At 42.6% G+C, this 27,269-nt stretch overlaps 2 protein-coding genes and 1 long non-coding RNA gene across 4 annotated transcripts in view; 1 reads left to right on the forward strand and 2 right to left on the reverse strand.

Moving 5' to 3' along the window:
• Nucleotides 1–2,269, reverse strand: part of SLC1A2 (solute carrier family 1 member 2) — a 131,216-nt gene extending 128,947 nt beyond the window's left edge. The window contains exon 1 of the mRNA XM_075927483.1: nt 1,310–2,269. Coding sequence (XP_075783598.1) covers nt 1,310–1,326 — 17 coding nt within the window. The 5' untranslated portion in view covers nt 1,327–2,269. The remainder of the gene's footprint in view (nt 1–1,309) is intronic.
• LOC142829160 (uncharacterized) lies at nt 829–26,140 on the forward strand. Its single transcript, XR_012903514.1, has 4 exons — nt 829–1,077; nt 5,264–5,399; nt 21,830–22,039; nt 26,012–26,140. It is a non-coding gene; the product is annotated as an uncharacterized LOC142829160 (long non-coding RNA).
• The window catches only part of PAMR1 (peptidase domain containing associated with muscle regeneration 1), a 77,386-nt gene continuing 60,191 nt past the window's right edge, over nt 10,075–27,269 (reverse strand). Inside the window, exons 7-12 of one of the 2 annotated variants that reach the window (XM_014574243.3) lie at nt 22,533–22,703; nt 19,341–19,553; nt 16,398–16,464; nt 14,429–14,661; nt 12,762–13,054; nt 10,075–11,115 (exon numbers count right to left, since the gene is read on the reverse strand). In XM_014574243.3, coding sequence (XP_014429729.2) covers nt 10,579–11,115; nt 12,762–13,054; nt 14,429–14,661; nt 16,398–16,464; nt 19,341–19,553; nt 22,533–22,703 — 1,514 coding nt within the window. In that variant the 3' untranslated portion in view covers nt 10,075–10,578. The remainder of the gene's footprint in view (nt 11,116–12,761; nt 13,055–14,428; nt 14,662–16,397; nt 16,465–19,340; nt 19,554–22,532; nt 22,704–27,269) is intronic. The other variant, XM_006124462.4, reaches the window with a different exon arrangement.

The following is a 27,269-nucleotide window of genomic DNA, read 5'->3' on the forward strand; positions in this document are numbered from 1 at the left end:
ACAGAAGAGAGTCCAGCTGAGTCATGAAAACATAACAGTAAAATATAGACAACTACAGTCACTTGGACACACTCTGGTTTCCTGGTTTGAATCTGATCCCCTGCTGCTCTGGTTCTCTGTTATAATATCCAGTTAAGTAATTTCATTGTTAAGGGGGAATGCTAAAGTGCCCTGCAGTTTACTAAAACAGTGATGCCTGTGTATATTTATGATCTGTAAATTCCCTCCAGAGAGAGCATGGTATCCAAGGCTAAACTATTACTGGTAGAGAAGAAAGTTTCTGGTGCTCTGCTGTGCCAGAGTTCTGCTGTGAAGACACAAGGTATTAATTTTTCGTAGAGCTATTAGAATGCCCAGGGAAAAGCAGCGCTGGTACATTTCAGCACAACTTGCCCAACTCAGCTGGCCTAACGCCCAGGGGCCGGGGAGATGGCACAGGCAGCGTGACATGGAGGTGCCTGCGGTGTGCCCCGTTGCTCCCGGTTACTCAAATCAGCTCATCAAGGCTTTCCTCCCAGGAGCCACAACCCCAATATATAAACAGCGCTCTGTCCTCAGAGAGTCCTGTCTCGAGCAGCTCAGGCTGATCTAACCTGACAAGGTCCGGGGATAAAGAGGGAGGCTCACGCCAGGCGCATGTTAATGCTAGGCAATATCACAGGAGGGCAGCCAGCGATCAGAGAGCCCTTCTGCAGGCGGCCCTCGCCTTGTACAACCCGCACACAAATGAGCCACCCAACCCACCCAGGGGAGCCAAGAAGCGGCCGAGGCTCGCCGCAAACATTGCACAAGAGCTGGATCGGGATTGTCTTGAGCAGGGGTATCAGGACCCCAGTGTGTGGGTTGGGCCGTAAGAACGCCTCTTGGGTAACGCTCAGCAAACTCCGGCCCTGGGGGTCCTCTCTAACCCGCTTCACTGTCACTGGCCCAGCCCTGAAGGAGTTTTGCAACACAACATGTGTTCGGGTTAGTGCCTCTGCTCCGAGCCGCAGCTCCAGGCTGTGCCTAGGCACGGAAAGGGATTTCTGGTCCATTTTAACCATTGTTCCTCTGGGCCCTTCTCCAGCGCAGAGACAGGTGGGTTGATCAGATTCGCCTGTGCGGAGGGGAGGCAAACGAACCCTTCCCTGTCTGAAATCCCTGCATCTCCCTTTGCTACCCCTGGCTGATCGCCCTGGTGGTTTGATTTCGGGGGAAAGGCGTGAGGGTTACAACGAAACCGATGAAATGAAGCAGCCCCCCCAAACACGCGCCCCCCCCCAGACTCCCTTTCTCAGCCCACCCTTCCCACCTGGCAGGCCCCCCTCACCCTTCTGGCGATGCCATGGTCCTCGCAGCGCCCCTGTCTTCTCCAGAATCCAAGGGTCCGGCGGGGTGCAAAGGAAGCGCTCTCTTATGGGGTTCCCCCCTTTAGTGCCTCGGCAGCAGCAGAACAATTCCTCGGGTAATCCTCCAGGCTCCGCAAGGCACGGATCTAGAAGCTCTGCTCTTCGGATTCCCCCACCACCTCCGGCTGAACTGCTCTTCCCCACGGCCTGTGACGGGGGCGGGGGGGGGGGGGGGTTGCCTCTCTTGGAGGGGAACGCTCTGCCACCCCTAGTGGAAACGGAGCCGCGGACCGGCAGGGTTAGGCTGTGGCCACCACCTGGGCTTTGATCCTTTGCCTTCCCCTCCTGGAGTGGCGGGGGGCGGGAGGGGGGCGCGCATGGGGAAGAGGTGGTGGGTGACTTCACATTGGCAGGGTGCTGGCGGAGGCTGGCTTGGAAGGTTTTAGCCTTCGAGCTGTGGATTTGCAGTCTATCCTTCGCTATTTTAGGCAAGGGCTGACATCACGGGCTGCTGTTCCCCCTCTAAATCCCCCAGCCTCCTGGGTAAAGGACAAGCCCGCCGCGGGAATGCCTGGCTCCAGGGGCAGGGCAGCGCGTGGTGCTGCTGGGTTCGCGCTGAGATTCAGCCTTGCTCCGTTTCCATCTGCCTTTCCCCCTCCCCCTTTCACAATCTACAGCGATTTCCAGTCTACAGCGGGGAGGCGAGGCGCGCCCCGCAGCCACAGACAGAGCCGCTCCTGCCCCCTTGGCTTTGTTCGCGCCGCGCGGCGCTGCCTCTCGCTCGCCCCCTTCCCGGGCGCATCCTTCGCGTCGCCTCTTTGTTTCCGCGCCTTTGTCCCGGGGGCGGGGGTTGATCGGACTGTTCCGCTGAGGAGCCGGAGGGGTTGCTGCTGGGGACCCTCCCGCAGCAGCTGAAACAAAAAACAGGACTGTGTAGCACTTTAAAGACTAACAAGATGGTTTGTTAGATGATGAGCTTTCGTGGGCCAGACCCACTTCCTCAGATCAAATAGTGGAAGAAAATAGTCACGACCATATATACCAAAGGATACCATTAAAAAAAATGAACACATATGAAAAGGACAAATCACATTGCAGAACAGAAGAGGGATGGAGGAGGAGGAAGGGGGAAGGTAAATGTCTGTGAGCTAATGATATTAAAGGTGATAATCGGGGAAGCTATCTTTGTAATGGGTAAGATAATTAGCACCTTTATTCAAATTTGGCAGCTCTTGCAGCATCACTGGCTAACGAGTGTAAAGGCTGCTGGCCTTTTGGCAAACAGGGCGAGGGTCAGCCCCCTTTCTGCAGCAGGTAAATCCCACCGACCTCAGGAGGAAACGCCGGGGAGATCCCACTGGAGAAAAGGGACGGAGAGGGCTGAAGGCAAAGAGTTAAATCTCCCCCCGTAGATAAACTACTGTCACGTTCATGTCCCTTAAACCTGATTAACAATCCGATTGGGGTGGGGGAAGGGAGGGGTCACACTACTGTACAGATATTCACCAGGGAGAGAGAGAGAAAGCACACAGCAGAGAAACAGTAAGCAAGCAAGCAGTTAGCGTAAATGCCAGAGAAGCCTTTTCTTGCATGTTTTCCTTTGATTCCAGAATAAATGACCTGACATTGAATATTAATTTGTATTTTTATTCATGAAGATCCTTACAGAGTATACATCATAAGACGGACAGGGGGAAATCCTCCTACGGGAGATCTAAAGGTGGATCTCTCTAGGGCCCCAATAATAGCATGTTAGTTTCTTCCACCGCTCTTTCAAGTCTATAATAGTGGGGTGAAGCATCTGGAATGGGGCCCTTGCCTTTTGTTCCTTATTCAGCTCCCCCGCCCACCCCCTCCGAATGCCCGCCTTATTCGTGGGAATCCACCTGTAAAAGTTAAGCGAACTATTCGCTTGAGTAACAATAGCAGAATCTACGTTTCTTTCTTTCATTCAGGATTTGCCTTACGAGCTGCCGATCGGAACTGAAATAAGGGGAAAGTAGCGCAAAACCGTGTCAACAACGGAATAGGTCAGGTCAATAGATAAACAGAGATCACATCTGCCTGCAGCATAACAAGTGCGAGAAACTCACCAAAAAAAAAGCTCAGCAAGAACAACTTTTCCCCCTCAGAAACCAATAATAAGAGGCGACTGTGTCCCTTAGAATCATAGAATCATAGGACTGGAAGGGACCTCAAGAGGTCATCGAGTCCAGCCCCCCCCCCCCCCCCGCCCTTAAGGCAGGACCAAGCTCCGTCTACACCATCCCTGACAGATGTCTATCTAACCTGACAAAGGCCTTGGTGATGGCCTTTGGATGTGGTGCTTTCTGGTGCATATGAACGGAATCTGTGCAATAAAAGTATGAATAGAGGGAATAAGTCTCTCCAGTAGGGCTCTGCTGACCTCTGTTGGAGATGTGGGTAAATCAATACTTCTGGAAAGAGACTGTGATGAAGCTAGCAGAAAGGTGAATTGTCCTGTGGCTGTTAGTTTTGTTTAGTTACAATAAAAATTAAATATGGAGATGCTCCCTGATCTATTCTGGAACCTAGTTCATGGGTTGGAGCACTAAGAAATAATTAAATGGTGCTTTAGAAACAGCAGGAACATACATTACAGCACCACAGCCATGAATTCTGCTAGTGACTCTCCAGCCTCAAGATCTGCCCTGGAGCTGGAATTTTAAAAGTAAGCAAACCTCCAAGCATAAGTAGTCATAAAAACATAAGCTGGGCCATAGTGGAGCAGACCAGCAGTCTGGTCCATCTAGACCAGTATCCTCTTTTGCAAAAGTGGAAGGTGCCAGCCACTTCAGAGGAAGTGAACAGAATTGAGCAAATCATATTTAAATAGTTCTCCAGGAGGAAGAAATTAAGCTGCACACCGATACATCAGGCCATTGAATGGTGATGTTATTTGTTACCATAATACAACATAACTGGTAACTTTACATGGTAGCAATGGTAGGTTATTTTACTTTGTGTGAACAAGGCACTAGAGGGGGATAAGTTAATGGGATAAACTCTCCCACTGACTTCCCTTACTCCTCTTGACCCAGTGAAGTACCGGGAGTTGATGGGAACATGATCAGTGGTTGATTTACTGGGTCCTTACTACATCCACTAAATTGACCCCCAGTGAAATGGATCTTTGATGTGTCAATTCCTGGTAAGTGGAGATGAGGCCACACATTGCATATGTTTTGCCAATATTTGCCATCAGCAGAGGATTGCAAAGATTCAAGACTCAATTCTGGGTTCCAGAGAGAAGTGTGCTATAGTTGTTGTAGACATGTCCCCTCTTTTCTCCTGTCTGCCTCCCTTCCAGCTTCCCTTCTCTTTCTATTCATCTCTTCTGATCATATTCTACCCCTGTCTTCCTAGCTCCAGTCCCCTGTCCCTCTATCGACTCACTGCTTCCTTCCCCATGCTCCTACCTACACATCACCCTCAGCTCCTGCACCCCTTACCCCTGCTTCTATTTACCCCCATCATGCTCCAAATCTTGTCTTGTCTCCTCCTTCCTCTTCTCTTATATCTACCCTCACCCAATGTCTTCTGCTCCAGTCTAATCTTATCAATTCCCTGCAAGCTCTTGTTCCCCTCCTGGTTTGTTCCCATCCACCACCCCAACCTAGCTCCTCTCTGCTCCCATCCAACTCCACCAACCTCTGACTCCTGTCCACCTGACCATTCTCCATGTCAGACAGGTGTCCTACTCCTTCTCCTCCATGTTGCCTGGGCATCACCAGGAGGGACACTGGAAACAGGAGAGGCATTGCAGCAGCACCTGTGAACAACAGCTGCAAAGAAAGTCCTATGTACTGGGCTGTTACCTGCTCAATGCAAATGGAATCTCTGGAGTTCTTAATAGTGAAGCTGTTACAAGTCTCCACTGAGCTTGTGCAAACTGAGATTTTTTTTCCCTCTAGAGATTTACAAATTGGGCAAATTACAATGCGGACAGGAAAAGGAATGTTCCTGACAGCAGGGTGGCCCCGCCTCCGCTAATAAATTTTAAGCCTCTGATCTGAAACATGTAGATGCTAGAGCTTCTCAACCAAACAGGTAGGTGTGAGACTTTTTTAAAAATAAGCAAAATAATCTATTTGTCTTTCCTTTCATTCTTGGAAATGGCTGACCAGTTCACTTTCCCAAAACATTCACCCAGAATTAGAAAATTTTAGCCTAAATGGTTACATTTTAGCAAAGTTATAAGCAACTAAAAACTGGGTCTTGTAAAGGAAACCACTGGGCAATCATAACTATAGGCAGTGCTTCCAACTGTACCTATAATGTAGTATGGCAGAGGCTAAAGTGATGTAAACCAGAGTTTCTTCATTATGGAGTGATAGGGGTTAACACCAGTTGAGGATTTGGCTGCTGATCTTGGCACTTCCCTCTTAATTCAGGGGTGTCCACCATTTTTAGACCGAAGGATCAATACAGCATTTACCTAAGGTTAAGGAGCCACAATTTAATACTATGGGTAGATTTTTTGCCTTGGTTCATTTCCCCTTTGTGCTGATTAGGTAGTGCAAAGAGACAGTCATCACCCACAAACACTCTTCTGGAGGTTACCCGAGTTTAGAGGAGTCCCCAGAAGCCATAGAGTCAGCATAGCTGGTTTTTATGTTTTCTACGCTATACTCTATGGTACAGAGACAAAGATATGGGTGAGGGATTGGCTAGAGTGTGCTGTGATTCAGCTATCTCCAGCTGCTGTATGCTGCCATGTGGACCATAGCCAGCTGGCACAAGTTAGAGCAGCCCCCAAGCATGGCAGGGAATTAGGGAGTTGTATATGGCAGTTGATTCTCAGATTTTACTCTTTTTTTTTTGTGACAAGAAGAGGAAACATTACTTGCTAGGTGCTCCCATGGGCTTCTGTGGAGCAAATCAGATGCTTATCTTGCTTTCCCTCTCTCCGTGGATGGAACTGGTTCCCTCACCAAGCACAGGATGCAGCTCAGAGAACATGCTATCCATTCAGATTCATATACAAATTTCCTTCTTAACACACTCACCCTGGCAGGTCCTGAGTTAGAGCCTTGAATGCACACATATGAACAACAGGCCAAACATCACTTGTCTCATGATATTCAAATATAAGCATTTACAGTTAGATGACTAAATCGACCTAAAGGTGTATAAAATAGGTGCCTAAGAGGGATATAGACATTAAAAGCAGATTTAAGGTCCCAAGGATCTAATTAATACATCGATAGTTCTATTGAAATCAACAAAGTTATATCAGGAATGAACTTTACTCCCTTTTCTTGAATCCTATAGCTAACTTCAGATGTTCACTCTGTGCAATACCATCTACCACAAACACCCACTCCTTTTAGAGATATTCAAAAAAGACAGGATTATGTCAACCTCTAGATCAGCTTTTCACAAAAGACTTATACATAGAAGACAGGGAGATGAACCAGTCACTCCAGTGGACTGAGAGAAAGAGACTGGAGATTGGCTTCTAATAAGGATCTTTTTCTGTATCTTTTAAAATGCATAGACTTTCACCCTGGTGAAAATGCATTACTGTTCATCTTGTGCTATTTCACAGCCTTCCTTTAGCAGATGGCATAGATTCTCACCTGCTTGAAGAGGGATGTTTGAGACAGTTTAATATTTTAAAAATAGGGCCTGGTGAAAAAAGTGTGATATTGGCTTGTTTATCAGAATTTTTATCCCATTTTTGCTAATTATCTTTCCATTCTGCTCCGGTATCTGCTCAGGTATCTGAAGCCACAATGCCAGATCTATGCCAGCTTGAACATTTAAACTAGTAACAACCTGTGACTTCACAACCACCAGGTCAAGCAGACCTAAGGGGGAAGCTGTAGATGTGGTAAACCTAGACTTTAGTAAAACATTTGATACATTCTTACATCACCTTCTCATTAATAAACTAGGGAAATACAACCTAGATGGAAATACTATAAGATGGGTGCATAACTTGTTGGATGACTATTCCCAGAAAGTAATCAACAGTTCACATCATGCTGGAAGGGCATAACAAGTAGGGTTCTACAGGGATCAATTTTGGGTCCAGTTCTGTTTAATATTTTCATCAATGGTTTACATCATGGCTTATCAAGTTTGCAGATGATACCACGCTGGGAGTGTTTGCAAGTGCTTAGAAGGATGGGTCATAATTCAAAATAACCTGGACAAACTGGAGAAATGGTCTGAAGTAAGTAGGATGACATTCAGTAAGGACAAATGCAAAGCACTCCATTTAGGAAGGAACAATCAGTTGCCCGCATTCAAAATGGGAAATGACTGCCTACAAAGGAATCCTGCAGAAAGGGATCTAGGGGGTCATAATTGACCACAAGCTAAATATGAACCAATAGTGTGACAATGTTGCAAAAAAAGCAAACACCATTCTGGAATCTATTAATAGAATGTTGTAAGCAAGACACAAGAAGTAATTGTGTCTACTCTGCACTGAGTAGGCCTCAAATGGTGCATTGTGTCCAATTCTGGAAGCCACATTTCAATAAAGGTGAGGACAAATTGGAGAAGAACATAAAAATGATTACAGATCTAGAAATCATGAGCTATGAGGGAAAATTGAGATAACTGAGTTTGTTTAGTCTGGAGAAGAGAAAACTAAGGGGACATGATAGTAGCTTTCAAGCACCTAAAAGGTTTTCACAAGTAGGAGGGAGAAAAAATATTGTATTTAACTTCAGATGATAGACTAAGAAGCAATGGACTTAGATTGCAGCAAGGGAGGTTTAGGTTGGACATTAGGAAAAACTTCCTAACTGGCAGGGTGTTTAACCCTAGAATAAATTGCCTAGCGATGTTGTGGAATCTCCATCACTGGAGATATTTCAGAGCAGGTTAGACAGACACCTGTCAGGAATGATCTAAACAGTGCTTGGTCCTGCCACGAGGGCAGGGCACTAGACTTGATGAGCTCTTGAGATTCTTCCAGTTGTATGATTCTGTGATTGATTATATATCCAGAAAAAGGAGGAAATAGAATTTGTAGTCTCCTCTCACTCATAGTGGTTTAATTCTGCAATGACTACTGAAGTCAATGCAGTTTACACTGGTGTTATGCTGGTGTCAGTGAGAAGAAAATCAGGCCTGAGACCTTCTTTGTCAGTGCACCTCTTACTCTTAAAGATAGATTCACCTTCTCCTTTCTTTCATCCATGAAAGAGCTCTCACTGACTAGGGCATGTTTCCATGTACAGGTATTTTCCTTTGTCATGCTCTTTGTTAATAGCCTTGTAAGAAACACACAATGCTATATGTTGCCCCCTCCAAGACTGTCACCTAATTACAGCTAACCTCTACAGTAAGAATAGGAAATCCCATACTTTCCCTGGCAAATCGTTCCTCTCTCAGGAAGAATGAAATAAACCTGATTTTTTTTAATTTAATTTAGACTTGTTTTCTTGCCATGCAGCCTTACAGCCAGGCATTGGCAGATGGCTGAATGGGAATTGAACTGGAACAGAAAAATGCAACATGAGAAGTCAATCGCTGTGGCCATATCCTTTGAATTTTTGGACTTTGGCAATGCATTTGTCTACTCAGATTGCCAACAAAAATATCACTACCCAGAAGCATAACACATTGAGTCCCTCTGCCAATGAAAGCAAAATAAATGACATATTTCTATCTGCAGCGGTAATTACTCTGGTTGCAATAAGTTTTAAGTTTGTAAATGCAGAGCAACCATTGAGTGCTAATTCTTTTTAACCAAGGTTTTTATGGAATCCTACAAACCATGGAAATAGAATAGTTAATTTGTCATGACTATCAGCCTAACTCTGCAGGATTCAAGTGAAAGGCTTCACTGATTGTAAATCAAATAAAATTGTGCCAAAGAGATCCATTCCCATTGGCCTTCCTAGATCTTGGATATGCCTTAAATAGAAAAAGCTTCTGGAACAAAAATCTGTCAGGTTCTTATACGTGGCAAGGACTTTGCAGCTGTGTTTAGTCCTAGTGCTTCTGTCTAGATCAAAACCGGAACAGATGTATATCAAAAAGCCATCCGTTGTTTACACCTTAAAGCAGAGATTTTGTGCCAATTTTTTCTTTCAGTGTGCATGAACAATGCCCTGTGAGAGCAACGCACATGCATCCATGAGCATAAAAAGACCTCTTGGTAGGTGAGATGTGGTGGACAACCCCCACACTAGAAAAGTAAAGGTGCAGTTGGAGGAGAGACAGTGAAGGGTGTCTCTTCCGCACAACCGGATGGTAGGCATAGTGAGACAGACCTGCTGTAGCGGGACAAAGCCAGGAGGGCTTTCCCTGGGCAGGTCTGCTGCACAGAAGCGAGAACCCCTATCTTGCTGAGGAAGCCCAGGAAAAGTATTAGCCACACTGCCAGTAATGGGCTCCTACCCTATGATACTCAAGAGGGCTTTTGAGTTGGATCAGAATGGAGTGTGAGGGACTGGGCTCCCCTCCCATATAACCACTAAGGCTATGTCTACACTGCAAAAACAAGCAGTGGGATAAGGATCTTGCGCAAAAAGGAAATGACCACATTGCTTGTTTATGCGCAAAAACCCCTTGTGCAAAAACATCTCGAATTGATTATGAAGCTCGAAAAATGCTAATTAGTACTTCATTTGCATACTCTGTGCTGGCAAAGCTGGCAGTGTAGACAAAGCCTAAGTGGGGAGGCCCACCCAACTGACAGTAGGACACAAAGAAGGAGACAGGGACTGAACAAAAGTGATTTGAGACATGGGTCAAAAGGTTAAAAAACAAACCTTTGTTTAATGTGTACAGTACTCAGGAGGGGGAAAGAATACATCATACTATGGCAATGCAGAGAATACACCAGAACAAACTCATCCATAGTAATTACTTCGGGATACTCTTTCCAGCCTCTGAATTCTCTGACTTCTGCTCCTGCATGGAATGCAAACAGATCCATTTATTCAACTGACTATAAACCCACAGACTGAATTCAGCCATTACCCCTTGTCCTGCGTCTGAGTGTCAAACTCAAGAGCCGACCACCCTCTTCCCATCTAGGCAGGCAGGCAAGGCTGAGACATGTCAAAACCCCTCACGCAGAGAGAGCCTGTATTGAAATTAAGGTGGCCTCCCTGAACAGCAGAGCCTGTGACAAGTTGCCAGGTTATCTGCTTTAATCGTATCCTAAATGCGGCTCATCTTTGGGAAGAGAACCCTAAAGCAGTAGAGATTGTGAGAGAAACTATGAAACTTATAAAAGGCCATTTCCAGAAGCAGCTTTTTATTTCATGTTCTTCTCAATCCAGTCCTTGAATGGAATTGCCTTGGTATAGCCAGTGTAGAGTTCTAGGCTGCAAGTTTTATCGTCGCCCCAGCTTACTAATCCCATCAGGTGCCATTTTAGTTCAGGAGATGCTTTTCCTGGCAAAGTTATGGCTGCAATCCCTCCAGTCTCAGCTGGGCAGATATTAGAAAAGGCAGTGGGGTGCTGCCTGGCACAGAACATGCTGTCAGTAATGATGACCTGGATTCCATTATCCTCATACTTCTGCTCGCACAACAGCGAGTCCACCATCTGAACAGCTCCCATGCGAATTGTATCATTCTTGTAGCTGGGATCCTTAACGTCAGCCAGTATCTTCCAGCCTGTAATCACTATTTTTAAATCCTCTGTGGATGGGTCCAAATCATGAGCAGATGCAAGGCAAATGGGTTGAACATGGCTGCTGATTTTGGCTTTGTCCAGAAGTTTTATGATGGCCATGTCAGAATCAAGCAATATGGGATCGTAGTTTGGGTGCACTATGATGGCAGATATCTAGGAAGGAACCAGAGAGGGAAAATTTACAGAATTAATGCTGATGGACAATAGAACAGTGGGAAATCTGTGACAATTTTTCTGTGCGATTTTCAAATTTCATTTGAAATGATTTTGCACGCCTCAATGATTCCTTGTCCATGCAACTCAGTCTAATGCCCTTTCAAATGAAAAACACACAAAACACTCAAATGGGTGTTTCAAAGACAAATTTTAGTTGGGATCAAATCAATTTTTACTGACAGCAAAAAGAAAGAACTCATGAAAGGCGATTAATTTCTCAAAAAAGCGGGCCCACTTTAGAGCTGCAATGAAACTGGAGGAGGAAAGAGGGAATTATATTTCAAGTAGCATCATCTTTTATTGAGAAAACTTTGTCCGGTCCGTTAGTGGACTGCATGTCAGTTTCAGTCTCCATAAATATAACAGTGTCCCACCGCTGAACTAAAATATCTTAATGATTTTCTTCCAATAAATCAACCAACAAGAAAGAGTTCATACACTCTATGATATATAACTGTAGAGCCCTAAACCTTTATCCCAAAAAAGGATGATAAGATGCTAATACAAGAAAAGTCCAGGCAGCAGGAGCAGTCTAAGGAAAGACATTCCTATCAAGAGTAGTAAAATACTCAGTAGAATGGAGGAGGGTGGGGTTAGGTACCAAAATGAAGCAGAAAGTTGAATATAAAGTAGGAAACAAAGTACCTGTATTTTATTGGAGAGAACATATTAATGAACTCAAAAATCAAAAAGAAAAACACAATCAAAACTGCTGTTTCTCTTCATTATGATATGAAACCGTTAATCTGCCCCAGTTAACTTGGAAAATCAATTAACTGGACCTGAATTGGAGTTGTTCAGGTCTGTGGCTGTCATGTAAAATGAGTTAATGGTCACAGACCAGGACCAGTGGACATATTCTCCCTCCCCAAAAACAGAATCACCCAGTGGCACTGGTTAACATCTCTTTTTTTAACAATCTCGGCCAACAGGCCAATGATTTAATGGGCTTGAAGGCTGAGCTGTTCTATTCATCCCTGGGGGTATGTCTAGACTACAGGGTTTTGTCAACAAAAGTGGACTTTTGTCGATAAAACTATACCTGCATCTACACTACTGCCGAGTTCTGTCGACATAACGTTGACAGAACTCAGCAGTTTTGTCGATGGCTGTAAACCTCATTCTGTGAGGAATAACGCCTTTTGTCGACAGAGTTCTGTCAACAGAAGGCATTATTGCATCTACACCATCCTTTGCGTCTACACTCTCATGTCAACAAAGCGGTTTGCTTTGTCGACAGAACTGGATGTAGTCAGACGCTCTTTGTTGACAGAAGCTTTGTCAACCATATCTGTTGACAAAGCCTCTGTCGACAAAAGCCTGTAGTCTAGACATACTCTGTGTGTAGGATGATGTGTGGGGAAGCTTGCAGTGCTGCTGCTGCCAACCCTCCCATACCATAACACACACTTCTGTCAATGAACATGGGACTGCAGGCTCCAGCAATGTCAACAAAAAAGTATGTCAACTAGATAATACAGAACAATGTGCTTTGTTCTCTTCGTGTAATATGGACCACAAGGATGGTCCAGGTCTGTATCTCTGTCAGCATATCTCCACTCCCAGCTGAGTGCCTCTCTCACCCGTAAGTTCTGGATGGTCTTCTCATTTCGGTCATCGTCCCTGTAGAATTTTCCCAAGACCACTTTGAGATCTGCTGTCTTAAGGACAGTGATCTTCCCCAAGTCAGTGACACAATGAGCTGCCACGACCACGGTGCGCTCGTTCACCAGGGCTCCACTGCAGATCAGGATCCATGCCCCCTTTCGTAGGCTGACCTCCTTCACCCCATTGGCTTTCCGATAGATGGCTGCTTGCCAGGGCCATCGAATAGATGAAGTCTTTTGAAGAGTGATGTTTTCTGCTTTTCCACAGACTGTAAAAATATGAACCCAGGATGAGTTAATTCTTTTCCCCCCAAGAATATGAATTTTCCACTTCCTGATTCCCAACTATGCTGTGCCTTAGGGCACTAAACTTCATTGTTTAGAAATAGGGGGAAATTACCAATTAACCCCTAAATCAGCCTTGCAACATTCTACTCACCCACAAACTGCTTGAGAATTTATTTTAGTTTTTTTCCCCATTGGAATTCCTGGTTAAAGATGGGAAGGTAAGTTCTGCATCTGAACTAGAAATTTTCAAAGAATCAAGACTACACCACAGTGATGTGAAAATTCTGCCCTAAAACCTCTGTCAAACAACCACACATGACTTGAGCAAAAATGGATCATCTTGTAGAAATGGGCTTTCTGGACATACAGACTGAAAAAATATTTCTAGATACTTGAGATGAGCCCAAACCAAAACCACGATCCAATGCCCTCTGAACTTTTATTTGGTTCTGAACTTTACCATTGGCCCTGTGTCAATAATGGGCTGTCCCAAATCCCTCACTCTGCAGAGCTCCTAACGCTGAGATAATTCTTACCCACTTCTGAATTTTGCAAAATAGGCCCACCCTCAGCAGGTAGAAGTAAGGAATGTAGCCTCTTAATAATGCACTGGTTCCAGCTGATTGCTTTTGATCTGATGCATTTGTAAATTATCTGCAAAAGTGCAGACAAGTGAAAAACTGCATTTCCTCTAAGTGGGACAGGGAAATGAGACTGAGGAAGATGTGCACAGATAGATGATTAGAGAGCCTGCTGTCAATTACAAAACCAAGAGCTTGACTCCTCACTTGGGCTGTGTCCAGACTCAGGGGTTTTTTCGAAAAAAGTAGCCTTTTTTCGAAAAAACCTCACCTGTGTCTAGACTGCAGCCGCGTTCTTTCGAAATTAAATCGAAAGAACGTGGCTTTTCTTTCGATGGCGGTAAACCTCATTTCACGAGGAAGAACGCCTTCTTTCGAAAGTTCCTCTTTCGAAAGAAGGCGTTCTTCAATGTAAATAGGGCTTCTTCGAAAGAGAGCATCCAGACTCACTGGATGCTTTCTTTCGAAAAAGCAAGCCGCTTTTTCGAAAGTTCAACGTGCAGTCTAGACGCTCTCTTTCGAAAGAGGCTCTTTCGAAAGTATCTTTCGAAAGAGCCTCTTTCGAAAGAGGCTTGCAGTCTAGACATAGCCTTGCAGTCATCAACAGAAGTTCCACTGAGGAATAGAAAGAGTCCTCTATCTTCTCAGTGTCATTGCTCTTTCTCGCCCAGCTGGGAGCACAGGCAGCCTACATTGTTAGGAATCTCCAATTATCTAAGATGAATATGTGCCCCCCCAAGGAGATGTGTATTTCTTTTCTTCTTAACAACTCACTTGGCACACATGAGGGAGCCCGCCCACTCCATTTTCCTGACTTTAGACAGGTCCTCCTGCTGCTTCCCAGCCGTCGGTAAAAGGGAGAAATGCAGTCATACTTAAGCTGAGTGTGCAAATGCTGATACCCTGGAGGCAGGTCTCCAAAGGGTAGCATTGGCTTCTTGGTTGGATATACTTCAAGCTTCTGTTTGCTGAATGCAGAAGAGTAGAGCTGATGCAAAGGCGTCTCCCTGTACCACCACACAAGAAACATGGGGAAATAATAATATGAGAAAAAAGACCATTATTGCTTTATCACCAGCTGTGCTAAGCATCATTTAAAAATGCCAGGGCTCTGCTTATTTGCTAGAAGCATAAGGCAAAAAACTCTCCGGCATAGTTTAGCAGTATTCCCATTTGCAGCTCAGCCTTTAGAGGGATGAGAGAGGCTTGTTTTATTTTGTTTTTAGTTTACTTTTTCTGGCATGTTCCCAGTTTCATAGGAACATTTTGTGAAAGGGTAATAGTTCATGTTACTGTATCACCATTTGCAAAAGACATGTGATGCTGCATTTTTTAATTATAAATTATACTATAACTGGGTGTCGCTATAATTAATTTTCACATGAGAAGTGTTTAGACTCATTCTTTTTTCTCTAATGAGCATTATAATAGACAGCACTGGGAAAAGATTCAGACTAAACCATGCTGATAAAGTAGCTTGATTTAGCAATTAACAGAGATAATTACCATACTGCAGAGAATATATAATTGCACCAATCAATAAATTTTAGTTTAAGAATTGCACTGATTTGACAAAATATGGGACCTATTTTAAAATTTAAATGTGCTCTGGAAATGAAATTAACCATTCTGAATGTGTACTGTGAACTTTGCAAAGCAAATATTTTAAATCTTTCATTCATGAGAACTACATAATCTTTGTGAGAAGGCACTTGTAAATACATGAGGGTCTGATTGCTTGTAGGGAAAGCTACTATGGATAGGAAATGAGTTTCCTGTGAGATTCCTGCTACCTGTTGCAGCTGGAAATGCCTGGGGAATAGATCTTTCTCATGTTATTTTGGTATATATCCCATGAGGTTCCAGAGAGACAGGTTGTCTTGTGTACATGAAAACTGTGAGATTACTCCTCAAAGCCAAGATAACAAAGCTGAATGCAGTGTCAATAAAGTCCATTTCTTTTCTATAAACAAGGAGTTTGAATAGAAAGGATGGTCCAGATGATAGGACACTGGGTTAGGACTTCTGATCCCTATTTTCTGATCCCTCTTCAGCTGTCAACTTTCTGTGTAACTGAAGATAAATCACTTTCTCTTCTCTCTGCCTCAGTTTCCCATCTGTACAAATGTGGATATTTCCTGACTGGCAGTGGGGGAGGAGGACAAATTCAATGAATGAACATGAGATTCCCGGATACTATGGTGATAAGGTCCAAATATATTTATTGGTGGCATGTTTGTTAAGTAACATGAATCTTTTGGAGGTGGGAGGGGAGACTGAAGATATTGGTGCACTGCCTTTAAAATATACATGATCAGCACTGCACAAAAACGATAACTAATTATTATTATTAAAAACATTAATTTGAACTTGGCAGAATCTCCAGACAGATTTGGATTGGGTTCTTTCTGAGAAATGAACAAAAATTCAGGGTTGACTCTTTTTTTTTTTTTTCTTCCAAGCTTTTCCATCTCTATCAAAGCCCAACTTCCTACCATTTCATGTTCCATCTCTTCAGGTGACGGGGCCTACTGCGATGGAGCACACTAGGATGCCTTTCCCCTACACTACCAGTTTCTTCAGTAAGACCCCACCGTCCCAAGTTGCAAAACACTTTCCCTAGCACTGAGGAGTCCCAGGGGAAACCCTGCTATCTGTTATAGCTCACAGCCCTAATTCTGGCTGCATCCCATAGGGGGAATAAACAAGAAATGTTCTTAAAAGAGAGGCACTACAATCTCACCTTGATTGAACCTGCATTGGAAGCACTTTCTGTCTCACCAGGTCAGAGATCTTTGGCTCTCTGCAGGCTAGAAAAAATACAATGTTGGACAATCCTTTTCCATGTTCAGAGCTCAAATGTTATGACTTAGATACCTGTCCACCTTTCCTGTCACTAACAACCTTGGACCTGACTAAGAAAAGAAGCAATAAATAGATATAGTTACATGTATTAAAATATATGTGTTAGCATCCTGGTTACCCTTGTTTTAGAGAGATCTGATGATTATATTACTATGTTTCCCTAAACCAATGGTTCCCAACCTGTGGTCCGCGAACCCCTGGTGGTCCGCAATGGTACTGTAGGGCAGTGTTTCTTAAACTTTTTAAGACTGAGGATCACCAAACAATAATTTTTATGAGGAACACCAAGGATTTTTTGTTGAGCCAAAAAAAAAAAGAAAGTGTCCATTTTGTACTCTCCACAGCACACCTCTGACTGCCTCGCGACACACCAGTAGCCCACAGAACACAGTTTAAGAAACACTGCTGGTAGGGTGTCCATGGAAAGTTTAAAAGTAAGAATCGGGCCCACGGAGAGGCTGGGACTTTCCGCCAGGTGATTCTCACCCAGGGCTCATCATTCACAACCATCCGACGTCCCATTGCCAGCTGTGCTGTTTACGTTCCAGCCCACTCCCCCTGCCCAGTCCTGTGGTGGGCCCAATCCTTCCTTTTCTTTTCCTTTCCTTTTTTTCTCCCCCCAGGGCTCCATGCCTAGCCAAGAGCAAAGTGCTGGGGTAGGAGCTGCCTTTGGCCACGAGAGCCCCTTCCCTGTATCCTCCATGGATGGACAGGAGATGAGGAAGCAGTGTGGGCTAAGGGATGTGCTGGCCACTGCTTCCCGCCGCTCCCCTTGATCCAGAAATGCAGGGACTGGAAGCTGACAGGCTCCAAGTCTGCAGACACTCCATGTTGATAAAAAGTCCCAGCATACCAGTGGTTTGGCCTGCTGGGCTGGGAAGTGACTCTGGGAACATTTTCTTCTGATCGCATTATTCAATAAAAATATATGGCACCTCAAAGTTGTTGCATTTCAATGTGGAAACGCTGTATTATCACTCAACACTACTATATTTGTTTAGATAACATGAACTATTATACATTTCAAATGATTATCAAGTACTAGAATAGCTGAAAACAGCTATATTGTTTGGGGTCCTGAAAATTTTAATAGATTGAAAAGGAGTCCGTATGCTCTGAAAGGTTGGGAACCATTGTTCTAAACAAATGCTCACTGTTGGAATGATTATTGTTTTGTCTCTGATATTTACATGACAACAATTTGTAAAGCTGTAAAGCTGTCTAAATAAGTGGTGATGGATGGATGGATGGATATGGTATGTTACATTCTTGGTACACACTGAAGAAATTTTTTGGAGAGAGAGAGAGCGGGAGAGCACACAATTCCTTTCAATGTATATCAGGAATGTAATATATCACAAGAGACTAGCTGAGGATCTCATCTTTTTCTCTGGCCTGACAAATACTTTTTTCTGTTGATCAATTGATCTGTCTATCCCATTTGCCATGCATATATCCTTGCAATACCTGTGTATCTTCTGTCTTAGGTAGGCATAACAGTTTTAGCCCTAGAGAGAGAGAGATGACCACCAGTGCTTTTGCAGAGCAATAATTAAAACACTACAGCTGATTCAGTTTTAACAAAAGTTCACTCACATTGCATTATACACATAAATATCTGATCACCATCTGCCTAGGCATACAATAATCCAGATGATGGAGCACATGACACAAAAGCAGTAGGATGTTACAGAGAGCTGCCAACTTGTTAGCTTGCATGCCTTTCTGAGAGGGACTTAATTCCAACCAGCATAACAAGTTGACTTAAATTTGCCTAAGATAACAGAAGTGGGAAGCCCAGGACTTGTATATCATAATTATTTTGGGAGAAAATAGATATTTGATGGGTCTTTAATAATTTATCTGATTGTGCCAAGATCTCTTTCTCTCCAGTTAAATAGATGGACTGAAAGATTTCTGGTGGATGTATATTCTGGTGGATGTTATACACTTCAGCATTCTACAGTACTTAGTTGCAATTGTGATTAATAACATATGTTAAATCTTGGGTAATATAAGTTGTTAAAGTTAACAGCATTCAAAAGGGTTAGAGGCAAAAGCTACTTTCTGTCAATGGAACACTTCCCACAATGTGCAGCAAGGTGTTTAAACCTTCAAATATAGAAGAAAACCCTCAAAAAGTAAATAATTGTCATTAAAATATTTCATTTTCATTAACAAATATCCATTAATATGCATTACAAAATTCTCTCTCTGTGGGGAAATATTTAGACAGTTGCCAACACAGCTTCCTTCCTCTTATTCTGGTTCCCATAACACATCAATTAGACCCTGAATCAGCAGAACACTTTAAATGCATGCTTAAATGCTGTGCTGAGTACAGATGGATAGCTGAACCAAGTCCTGAAAGGCTGCAAACAGATCTTGCAAACCCTTACTATTGTAAGGAGTCCTTTTGACTAAGCCAGATTGCAAATTGGACTGTGTAATAGCAAGTCTAGTAATTCCTTATACAGAATAGCCCTTTTTAAAATTGTTCAGTTCCCATATCCCTACCCATATTCAATCCCAATATGAAGGGAGGGAAAACAAAGATGTTGAGGAAAATGAGATGAATTTCTATCCTTTTTTTAAAGGAAGAAACTTCTGGAATAACTAGCAACTTCCCTGGCTGAGTTCAGCTGCCAGGGAGAGTTGGCAGACTATCAACATCCGTTTCAGGTGCCGCTCTGTGCCATTTCACAACCTTTTATTGAAGGTACTTAGAAAACAAATAGTTTAGCCAAAAATAACTTGCAAAACAAAGTCCAGGTAAAACTATCAGTTTTATGAACTGTAACAAAGAGATTGAGAACACTACCTTTTATGCAGATTGGTTGTTTCCCTGACCACTCTCCATTGTCTTGGCAGGTCCTCTGCTCATTACCACTTAGAACATATGAATTGTTACAAAAGATAGCAATGACTGTGCCGATTTTTGCATAGCGTCCGTTCATTAGCCCAGTGTCTTCCACCACTTTTCTGTAGCCATTGAATGGGCCACCAGGGTCTGAGCAGTTTTTTTCATGTAGAACTAACAGTGAGGGGGGGAAGTAAACATTTTTCACAAAGAATTAATTTTGAGCCACTGATCATGTCACATTTCATACAGACAAAGTCTATACAAAAATTAGTTTTTTTTAACTAAACGTGATGCCAGGACTAGTCAGAAATAAATATTAAAGGAACAATGTCAATGTAGAAACCTTAGCCTAGAAATAATAACCATGCTACTAATAGCACCAGAGTTTTTTTAAAAAAAGTTGAAAGGCTTTAGACATTAGGCATAAGCTTAAATTTACGCTCAGGGAGTTGTTCCATTGACTTCTACAGGACTATTTATAGTGCATGAAACTAAGCCTATAGATAAAACTTTGCAGGATCAGGGATTTTTGCACCATTTTTTTCTCTTTACTTTCCACATTTTACTAGGTTTGGATAATGAAACTAGATTACTTCACTTTTGTTTATATTCACTTTCTTTCCTTTTCTCTCTTTTTATCACAAATGGTGCATCTATACTGCACTGTTTTTTCGTAATAACGGCCATTATTCCAGAAAACCAATACTAGCATCCACGCTGCAATTGCACTATTTCAACAGAGGCTTGCAATGTAGATGTTCCCTAACATAGAAATCTTAAGAACACATGGAAATGCTGACGTATAAAGAAAACCAATTTTTACTGAAATGAAGAACAAACATGAAAATGTTCTTATTCGCATTAGATTCTTTCTGTAAAAAAAAAAAAACCTTTTTTTTCCTTTTCTTCCTCAATCCCTTCCCAGTTTTCTTTTCCTTTTATTTCTTTTGTTTTTTTTCCTGCCCTTTGCTGCTTTTCTGTGGCTTAAAATTAGCTGAAAATATTCCTTAAAGCGCTATTTTCCCTACTCTTTATTTTTTCAGTTTTCTGCTATTCATGCTACTATTTGCAAGCTCTAAAATAAAAAGACTATTGCCCATTAATATTGTCCTTTGCCCATTGGCAAATAGCTCCTGACTCAACAAAGTACTTACCCATGTGACTAACCTTATGCACATATTTACATCCACCCCATTCTCGTCTGTGGTTAAACATATTTTTCCATTGATTTAAATAGGATTTAAGCATGTGATTTAAGTTAAGTATATGCCTAAATGCTATACTGAATACAGATGGACTTGAGTACTTGCTTAAAGTTAGGCACATGCATAAGTGCTTTGCTGAATCAGGACCATATTGAAGAAGCAGGAGGAGGGGGAGCTGGGCTCTCCCATGCCTAGGAGAGGAAGAAGGAAGCTCTGTGCCCACTTTTAGTTTACTTCTATCTTTCTCCCCCTTGTTTTACTCCTGTTCACCTAGCACAGATGAATGTAATGGCCTTCACATGATCTTGTGGCTGGTGTATTGCTAATGGTCATGGACTCATGTCTCACAATACCATTCTCATCACCATACAATGTCACAGAAATGGAGATAACTGAAGTGTCTGTCTGCAAATACTTGACCTCTCTACAGGCCATCTGGTCTGTCATCCCTATAGGAAGGTAGGATAGGACTGGCAGAAACTGCACTGCATTGTTGAGTAATGCAAGAAAATTATTCCAAGGAGCCTTTTTTTTAAAAAAACACTATTTTCCATAGTAGCATCCAACACAGTTGCACCAGCTGGTTAGTAGAGCCTTGTATTTCAGAAGTACGTGAATTTCTCTGAACCAAGTAAGCCCACTGCCTCCACTTGAAAGGGCCTCTTCTCCTATCTGACCCTGCATATGGCTGACTTTGTGAAAGCACTATCACTTCTATGGTGTGTCAGACTGTGACCTATATTAAGTACTGGGTGATGGCATATCTGAAGGATTAAACAGAAAGAGAAACCAGTTGGGAAGAACACACTTCTCCCAACATAGATCGCTTCCATAATAGACAAGGCTAGGGGCAGGCCAAGCTACATATTAAAGAGATGCAGCCAATTGCATTGCATTGTTAAGGGACACTGAAGTTACTCACAGACCCAGGTCCAAAACAGTTATTTCAATTGGAGAATTTCTATCCATCCAAAGGCACATCCTTAGTTGTACTTGCTGACCACTGAGAGCTCTTATAAAAGAGATCCCAAACATTCTCCAGAATATTTTGCATTGTTTGCCTCAGCATCTTTTTTTGAAAGCCCTTCTTAAGTCAAAATTGGTTGTCACAACCAAAATTGGTTGTGACAATATTCTTCCACTATTTGATCTGAGGAAGTGGGTCTGGCCCACAAAAGCTCATCACCTAATAAGCCATCTTGTTAGTCTTTATAGTGCTACATAGTCCTCTTTTTGTTTCAGCTACACCAGACTAACACGGCTACGTTTCTATCACTATTCTACTTCATCCAATGCAAAGGATTCTGGAATTTGGGAACAAAAGATGTCCAGAGGAAAACAACTGAAAGGGACCTTTCTGGAAGAAGAACTATATACTTGAGGCTAGAGGATTGGAAAGGAAAGATTTGTATCTTCAATGGCTGATCTAAGGTTTGCCCTCATATCCACAAGGTAACATTAACCAAAAGTATTTCTTTTTTCTAGCCTGACTGTCCTTTTGTTACATTAGTCTCTCCTTCCCACGATAAGCCACTAAATCACTGCCACAGTACAACAAAGCGCTTGAGAAGAAACATCAGCTATGCAGCAGTGCTGGAAATAGCTACTGTATTCACTAAAGCACAAGTCACATGGTCCTCTTTTGTATTTCAGGTTCTAGAAATTGTGCAGTCATGGTCCAAGCCCAGTAGTCTTTGCTTAAACATAGATGAAACAACAAGAGCTTTGCTTGAGTAAGGATTGCAGGCCTGGGCACCAAGATAGCAAATTAATAGCCACTATGGTGTTTTAAAAATACAGAGTTGAAAGAACACTATGTTATGTCATGGATGTACCAAATTCCAAGTGAAACTTGTACATTCTAATTTTTAAATCCCAATAGCTTGTTTTAATGACAATACACTAGGTTAGGCATGCTAAGAATCAAAACTTAAAGCAACCTTACCACATTCAGGATGATGTGTTGACCAACTCCCATCAAGCTGACAGTAGGCAACACGGCTGCCTTTTAAGTTGTAACCTGCGTTGCACTTGAAGTAAACTTGGGCCCCGTATTTAAAGTCATCTCCTTCCACAATACCATGAGCAGGAGCACCTGGAGTCCTACACATCACCACTGACAGTTCAGATATTTCAAAAAAATCCACTTTATTACAAAAACAGGACTGTGTTAGGATGATTTTTTATGCAGAACATTAAAAATAGATTTAAAATGGGCAAAGGAGTCAAAATTACAAGACTTGTATAGGCAAGTTCTTTCAAAAATCAAGTAGCTCCTAATCCTGCAAACACTTGTTCACATGCTTAACTTTCAGCACAAGTGGCACCATTCAGTTCAATGAGATTACTCATGTGCGCTATATTATGCTCACGCCTGAATGTTTGCCAGACGAGGTCATTAATCTGCTTAAACTTGCCCTAGTTAAAGCCTTCTCCATCTCAATAGGAGTTTTGAATGAAGTACCATGTCAATCGCCAGCGAAATACTAAATATCTTTTAGAATCTGGAAACCCCAGTTTTGAAATGCTTTAAAATTCTTGTTTCCACTTTTATGCACGCTTTCATATTTTTCACTTACATATAAAACCATATAGTTGTGTGTTGTGGGGCCCAGCAATGACAATTAAAAATAGACCTCGTCATTTACCATAATGTAAAATTTACCATCACCACAGTATTTTCTATATTGGGGTATACTGAAAAATCCATGGTAAATGTGACTATTACAGATAGCAAATTTTCAGGCCCATGGCACTCTTTGTACACTGGTTGGCAGAGTAGCTTAATCACACTGGGGAAGAATGTCTTTAAGGATATAATAGCGAATGCAAGATTTAGTGTCTCTCTGTGTATTTTATGCCTTTTCTACAATTCACTGAGAACAGATACAGCACTAAAGTCAATCGGTTTCCACACAGTGGTAGTGGTGCTCTGCAGGATCCTATTTCAGAGATGCATGTTATCTTGTAATCTAGGAGCAGTTGTGGTCAATAGCAGATGGTAATTGCAATGCAAATGGGTGCCAGATGTATCTTTTCTGTTTCACACTTTTCTCATAGGATTATGTTTTTTTTTACCTTGTATTATTGTTCTGCCTGTATTCCATTAACTATGAGTGTAAAGAATATTGTTACCTATTAGCTAATGGTCAATCCTGTTAATGTCAATGGTAAAACCTCTCTCGGAGTCCAGTCCTGAAATCCTTACTCATAACACATGCAAGTAAGACTGACTGAATTCTATGCAACAACCCACATAAATAAGGACTATTTATGTGAGTAAGGCTTGCAAGACCACGTCTGAATGTTGCACCATTCACAATCATCAAGAGTCCATAGAATTGTGACTATTTAAAGAAATATTACACATTTCAAGTGATCACTTGGCAAAGTGGCTCTGTGCCACTATCCATGAGCTTTGAGAAAGAAAAACATTGGACATTTAATAACTAGGGAAGAACCTAAATCCAAACACTCCCAACCTTAGGGGAAAGGTTCAGGTTTGGATACATCCTTTTCTGGAATTCTCCAAATAGTCACCCTAAAAATTGAGCAAAATGTTCCTAATTTTCCTCTCTAAATATAAAGTCACAAGAGACTTGTCAAGTGCCATACATTTAAAAAAGGGAGGCACTATAAATATCTTTGAAACACACTCATAATCATTCTTCCTCTCCACATAGGACTTTCTGCATGTCTGACAATCCTAACCAATATCACATATCAGCTCTGAGTATATTTCAATCAGCTTAAGTTGTGCTTGCAAAACTTTGGGATCCATTCAGACAAAATTTCTGTCTAGCTACTATAACTTTGTCTGGGAGAAATTTCCACAGACTCTGGGTATTTTTCTTGCTTGATATCCTCAAGGATGAAGATCTTTAGTTTCTAGTCCTGTTCATTAAACTGGTTTCTAGTCTGGTGACCTTTGTCCATCTCAAAGTTCTTAGTTCAGTTCATTTTTCAACACCCAGTATCAAAATAATGAGCTAAATTCCACCTGTGCATAGGTTAAATTAATAAAGATAATGTGATCTTGAGGAATGCGCATAGGGTTGGAAATCGTGAGTTGTAATCCTAGTCTCACAACTGACTGATGGCTGGGTCTTGGTAAGTTACTTTGCTTTCTGTATCCCCTGGATGAGGATAATAAAACTGAAATGGTGTGAGGCTTAGCTAATATCTCTATGGTACTTGCATCATCTAATGGCTGAATATTAATAGACATTCCTTCTGTCTATTAATACAGAATGTACAGAAGGTAACATTCCTTCTGTTACCTTTACTTTCACCTGCTGTGAGTCTGTTCCCTTCTGACACAACTTTCTTTCAAACATTTTTCTCCCTTCTGACCTGTCCTTTGGCCTTTGCCACTGAATGCGCAGAATTATGCTTTTCATTTGTCCTTGGATCATTTTGTATGTTATTTTTGATTATCACCTAACTAAACAGACTTTGTATTGTGGTCCATACATCTGATTACACTATTGTAACTGAATCCTGCATTGTCTTCTATATCTGGGCTGGGAGTCCTAATAAAGTTACCCTTATAGCATCCTTTACCCTTTTAAGTTTCTCTGTTGTTTTGTTCCTTTCAGCTTCTCTCCCTTTTCATCCTTATCCCCTAGTGTATTTTAAACAGTTCCATTGAAGTCTTATCCTTTTCTCTTCATGGCCATTTTTTGCAATGAAATCTCCACTGAAAGAGATCCTCGCACCTCAGATAATTCTTTTCTTTTATTATCTGGATGGCTGCCTGTCAGGTGCATGAACCTGATTGAGTCTCGTCTCCCTCACACTGTGCAGTGCATTCAGTCGAATTTTAGGACAGTCTTCTTTGTCGGAGATATTTTGTTAAAGTCTTTCGACATTCTCAGCTCCTTTCAGCATACAGACAACCTCTCCAGTGGTCTGTGCAGCTATTTCTCAAAAGTTAAAAAAAAAAGTGGACTACTTTGGGAAAGCAGATGACATTTATACCTAATGTTGTGCTATGTAATCCAACAAAATGTTCAGACATCTGCCTCTGTTTCTAATTCTTTTTAGCTACTAACCTCTGTTGGAGATCTGGTTTTACGTCAAACTTTCATTCTGAAACCAGATGAGCCTGAACTTGCCAGGTCCTCTCTTGGAAATAAGTGATTCCTGTGATTCTAGCTTCGCACCTTTGGGGTTTTGAAGTAATTACGGCTTTCACATGCTGATCAGATGTAGCATTAAGTGGCTATAATGAACCAGAAGAAGGAAAAAACTGTCTTGATAAACTATCGGAGGAGGATCTTCTCTCTGAATCAAGCACAGGCAGCAATAGCTCTTACCCTACTTCTTAGATTAATGGAGCAATCTGGTGTCAATGCAAGATCCTCTGTTCTGTCACTTCCAAGCTTTTCAGACTATAACATCTCTTTGCTTTTCTTCCAACAGCACTTAACAAGCTATGTAGATGCAGCATCAATGTGGTGGCCCTTAGTTGGAGGTCAAAGAAACTTTGAAAAGTACCATGGATCTTTTATGTCCACTCACCACCAACAGAACATTGATTTTTAAGGACTCAGCTAGAAGAATATACACTAGCAACTGCAGTTTATTGACACTGAAGGAATGACAAATTGAGACAGCTCTGCAAGAATTGGAAGCAATAGCTCAAAGCTGTCTAAGACTTTCAAACTGCAGAGTAAGGTATAAATCTTCCTCTCCGAGAACAAAGAAGGACAGCCACTTGCAACCCAGCAGATGGACTAACTCAGTGGTCATCAACCAGTAGCTTGGGATCTACCAGTAGATCTTGGAGCCTCTGAAAGGTGATCCTGACTGGTATGGCCAAGAGGCTGTCAAGGACCAGCACTTCAGGTGGTCCTCCCCCCCACTGCTGTGCATCTCCTACCCTTTGCCTTGGAGCTGTCCCCTCAGGAGCCCCCTGCTTTCTGTGCAGGGCAGGGGAGGGGAGGGGAGAGGAGGTGGTGTGCTCATGTCAAGATGCCCCCTCTCCCATGCTGTATCCTATCTCCACAGAGCAGAGAGGGGGCACAGCAGGACTTGGGATGGAGTTTGCTGGCTGCTTTTGGGAGCAGTGCAGGATGAGGGCAGGGGTGAGCCTGCCTTAGCCCTACTGCACCAACACCCAGGAGCCACCTGAGGTTAGCAGTGCCCAGCTGGTGCCCACATCCCGAAACCCCACCCCAGTCATGAACCCCTTCTTAAGCCCCAAGTACCCCTGCATCCAAACACCCTCCCAGAGTCTGCACCTAGAACCCCCTCCAGCATCCCAACAGCCTGTCCCAGGCTCAGCTCAGAGCCCCTCTCTCATTCCAAATACCTTAATCCAAGACCACAGCCTGCACCCCAACCTGGTGAAAGTGAGGGAGGATGGATAGGGGACTCAGAGAAGGGGCACAAAGGAGGTGGGGCAGGGATATTTGGGTCTAAGGTAGCTCTTGGATTGCACTTAAATTCAAAAAGTGATCTCATGCTTAAAAAGGTTGGAGACCACTGGACTAACTTAACCTCAGAGGTTCTGGGAGGCAAATGAATTCAAACTGGAACAGGTACAAAGAAGGGCCACTAGGATGATCTGAGGAATGGAAAACCTGTATTATGAAAGGAGACTCAAGGAGCTTGGCTTGTTTACCTTAACCAAAAGAAGGCTGAGAGGGGACATGATTGCACTTTTTAAATATATTAG

The sequence above is a fragment of the Pelodiscus sinensis genome, chromosome 4 (genome assembly GCF_049634645.1).
Source record: "Pelodiscus sinensis isolate JC-2024 chromosome 4, ASM4963464v1, whole genome shotgun sequence".
NCBI classification, from domain to species: Eukaryota; Metazoa; Chordata; order Testudines; family Trionychidae; genus Pelodiscus; species Pelodiscus sinensis.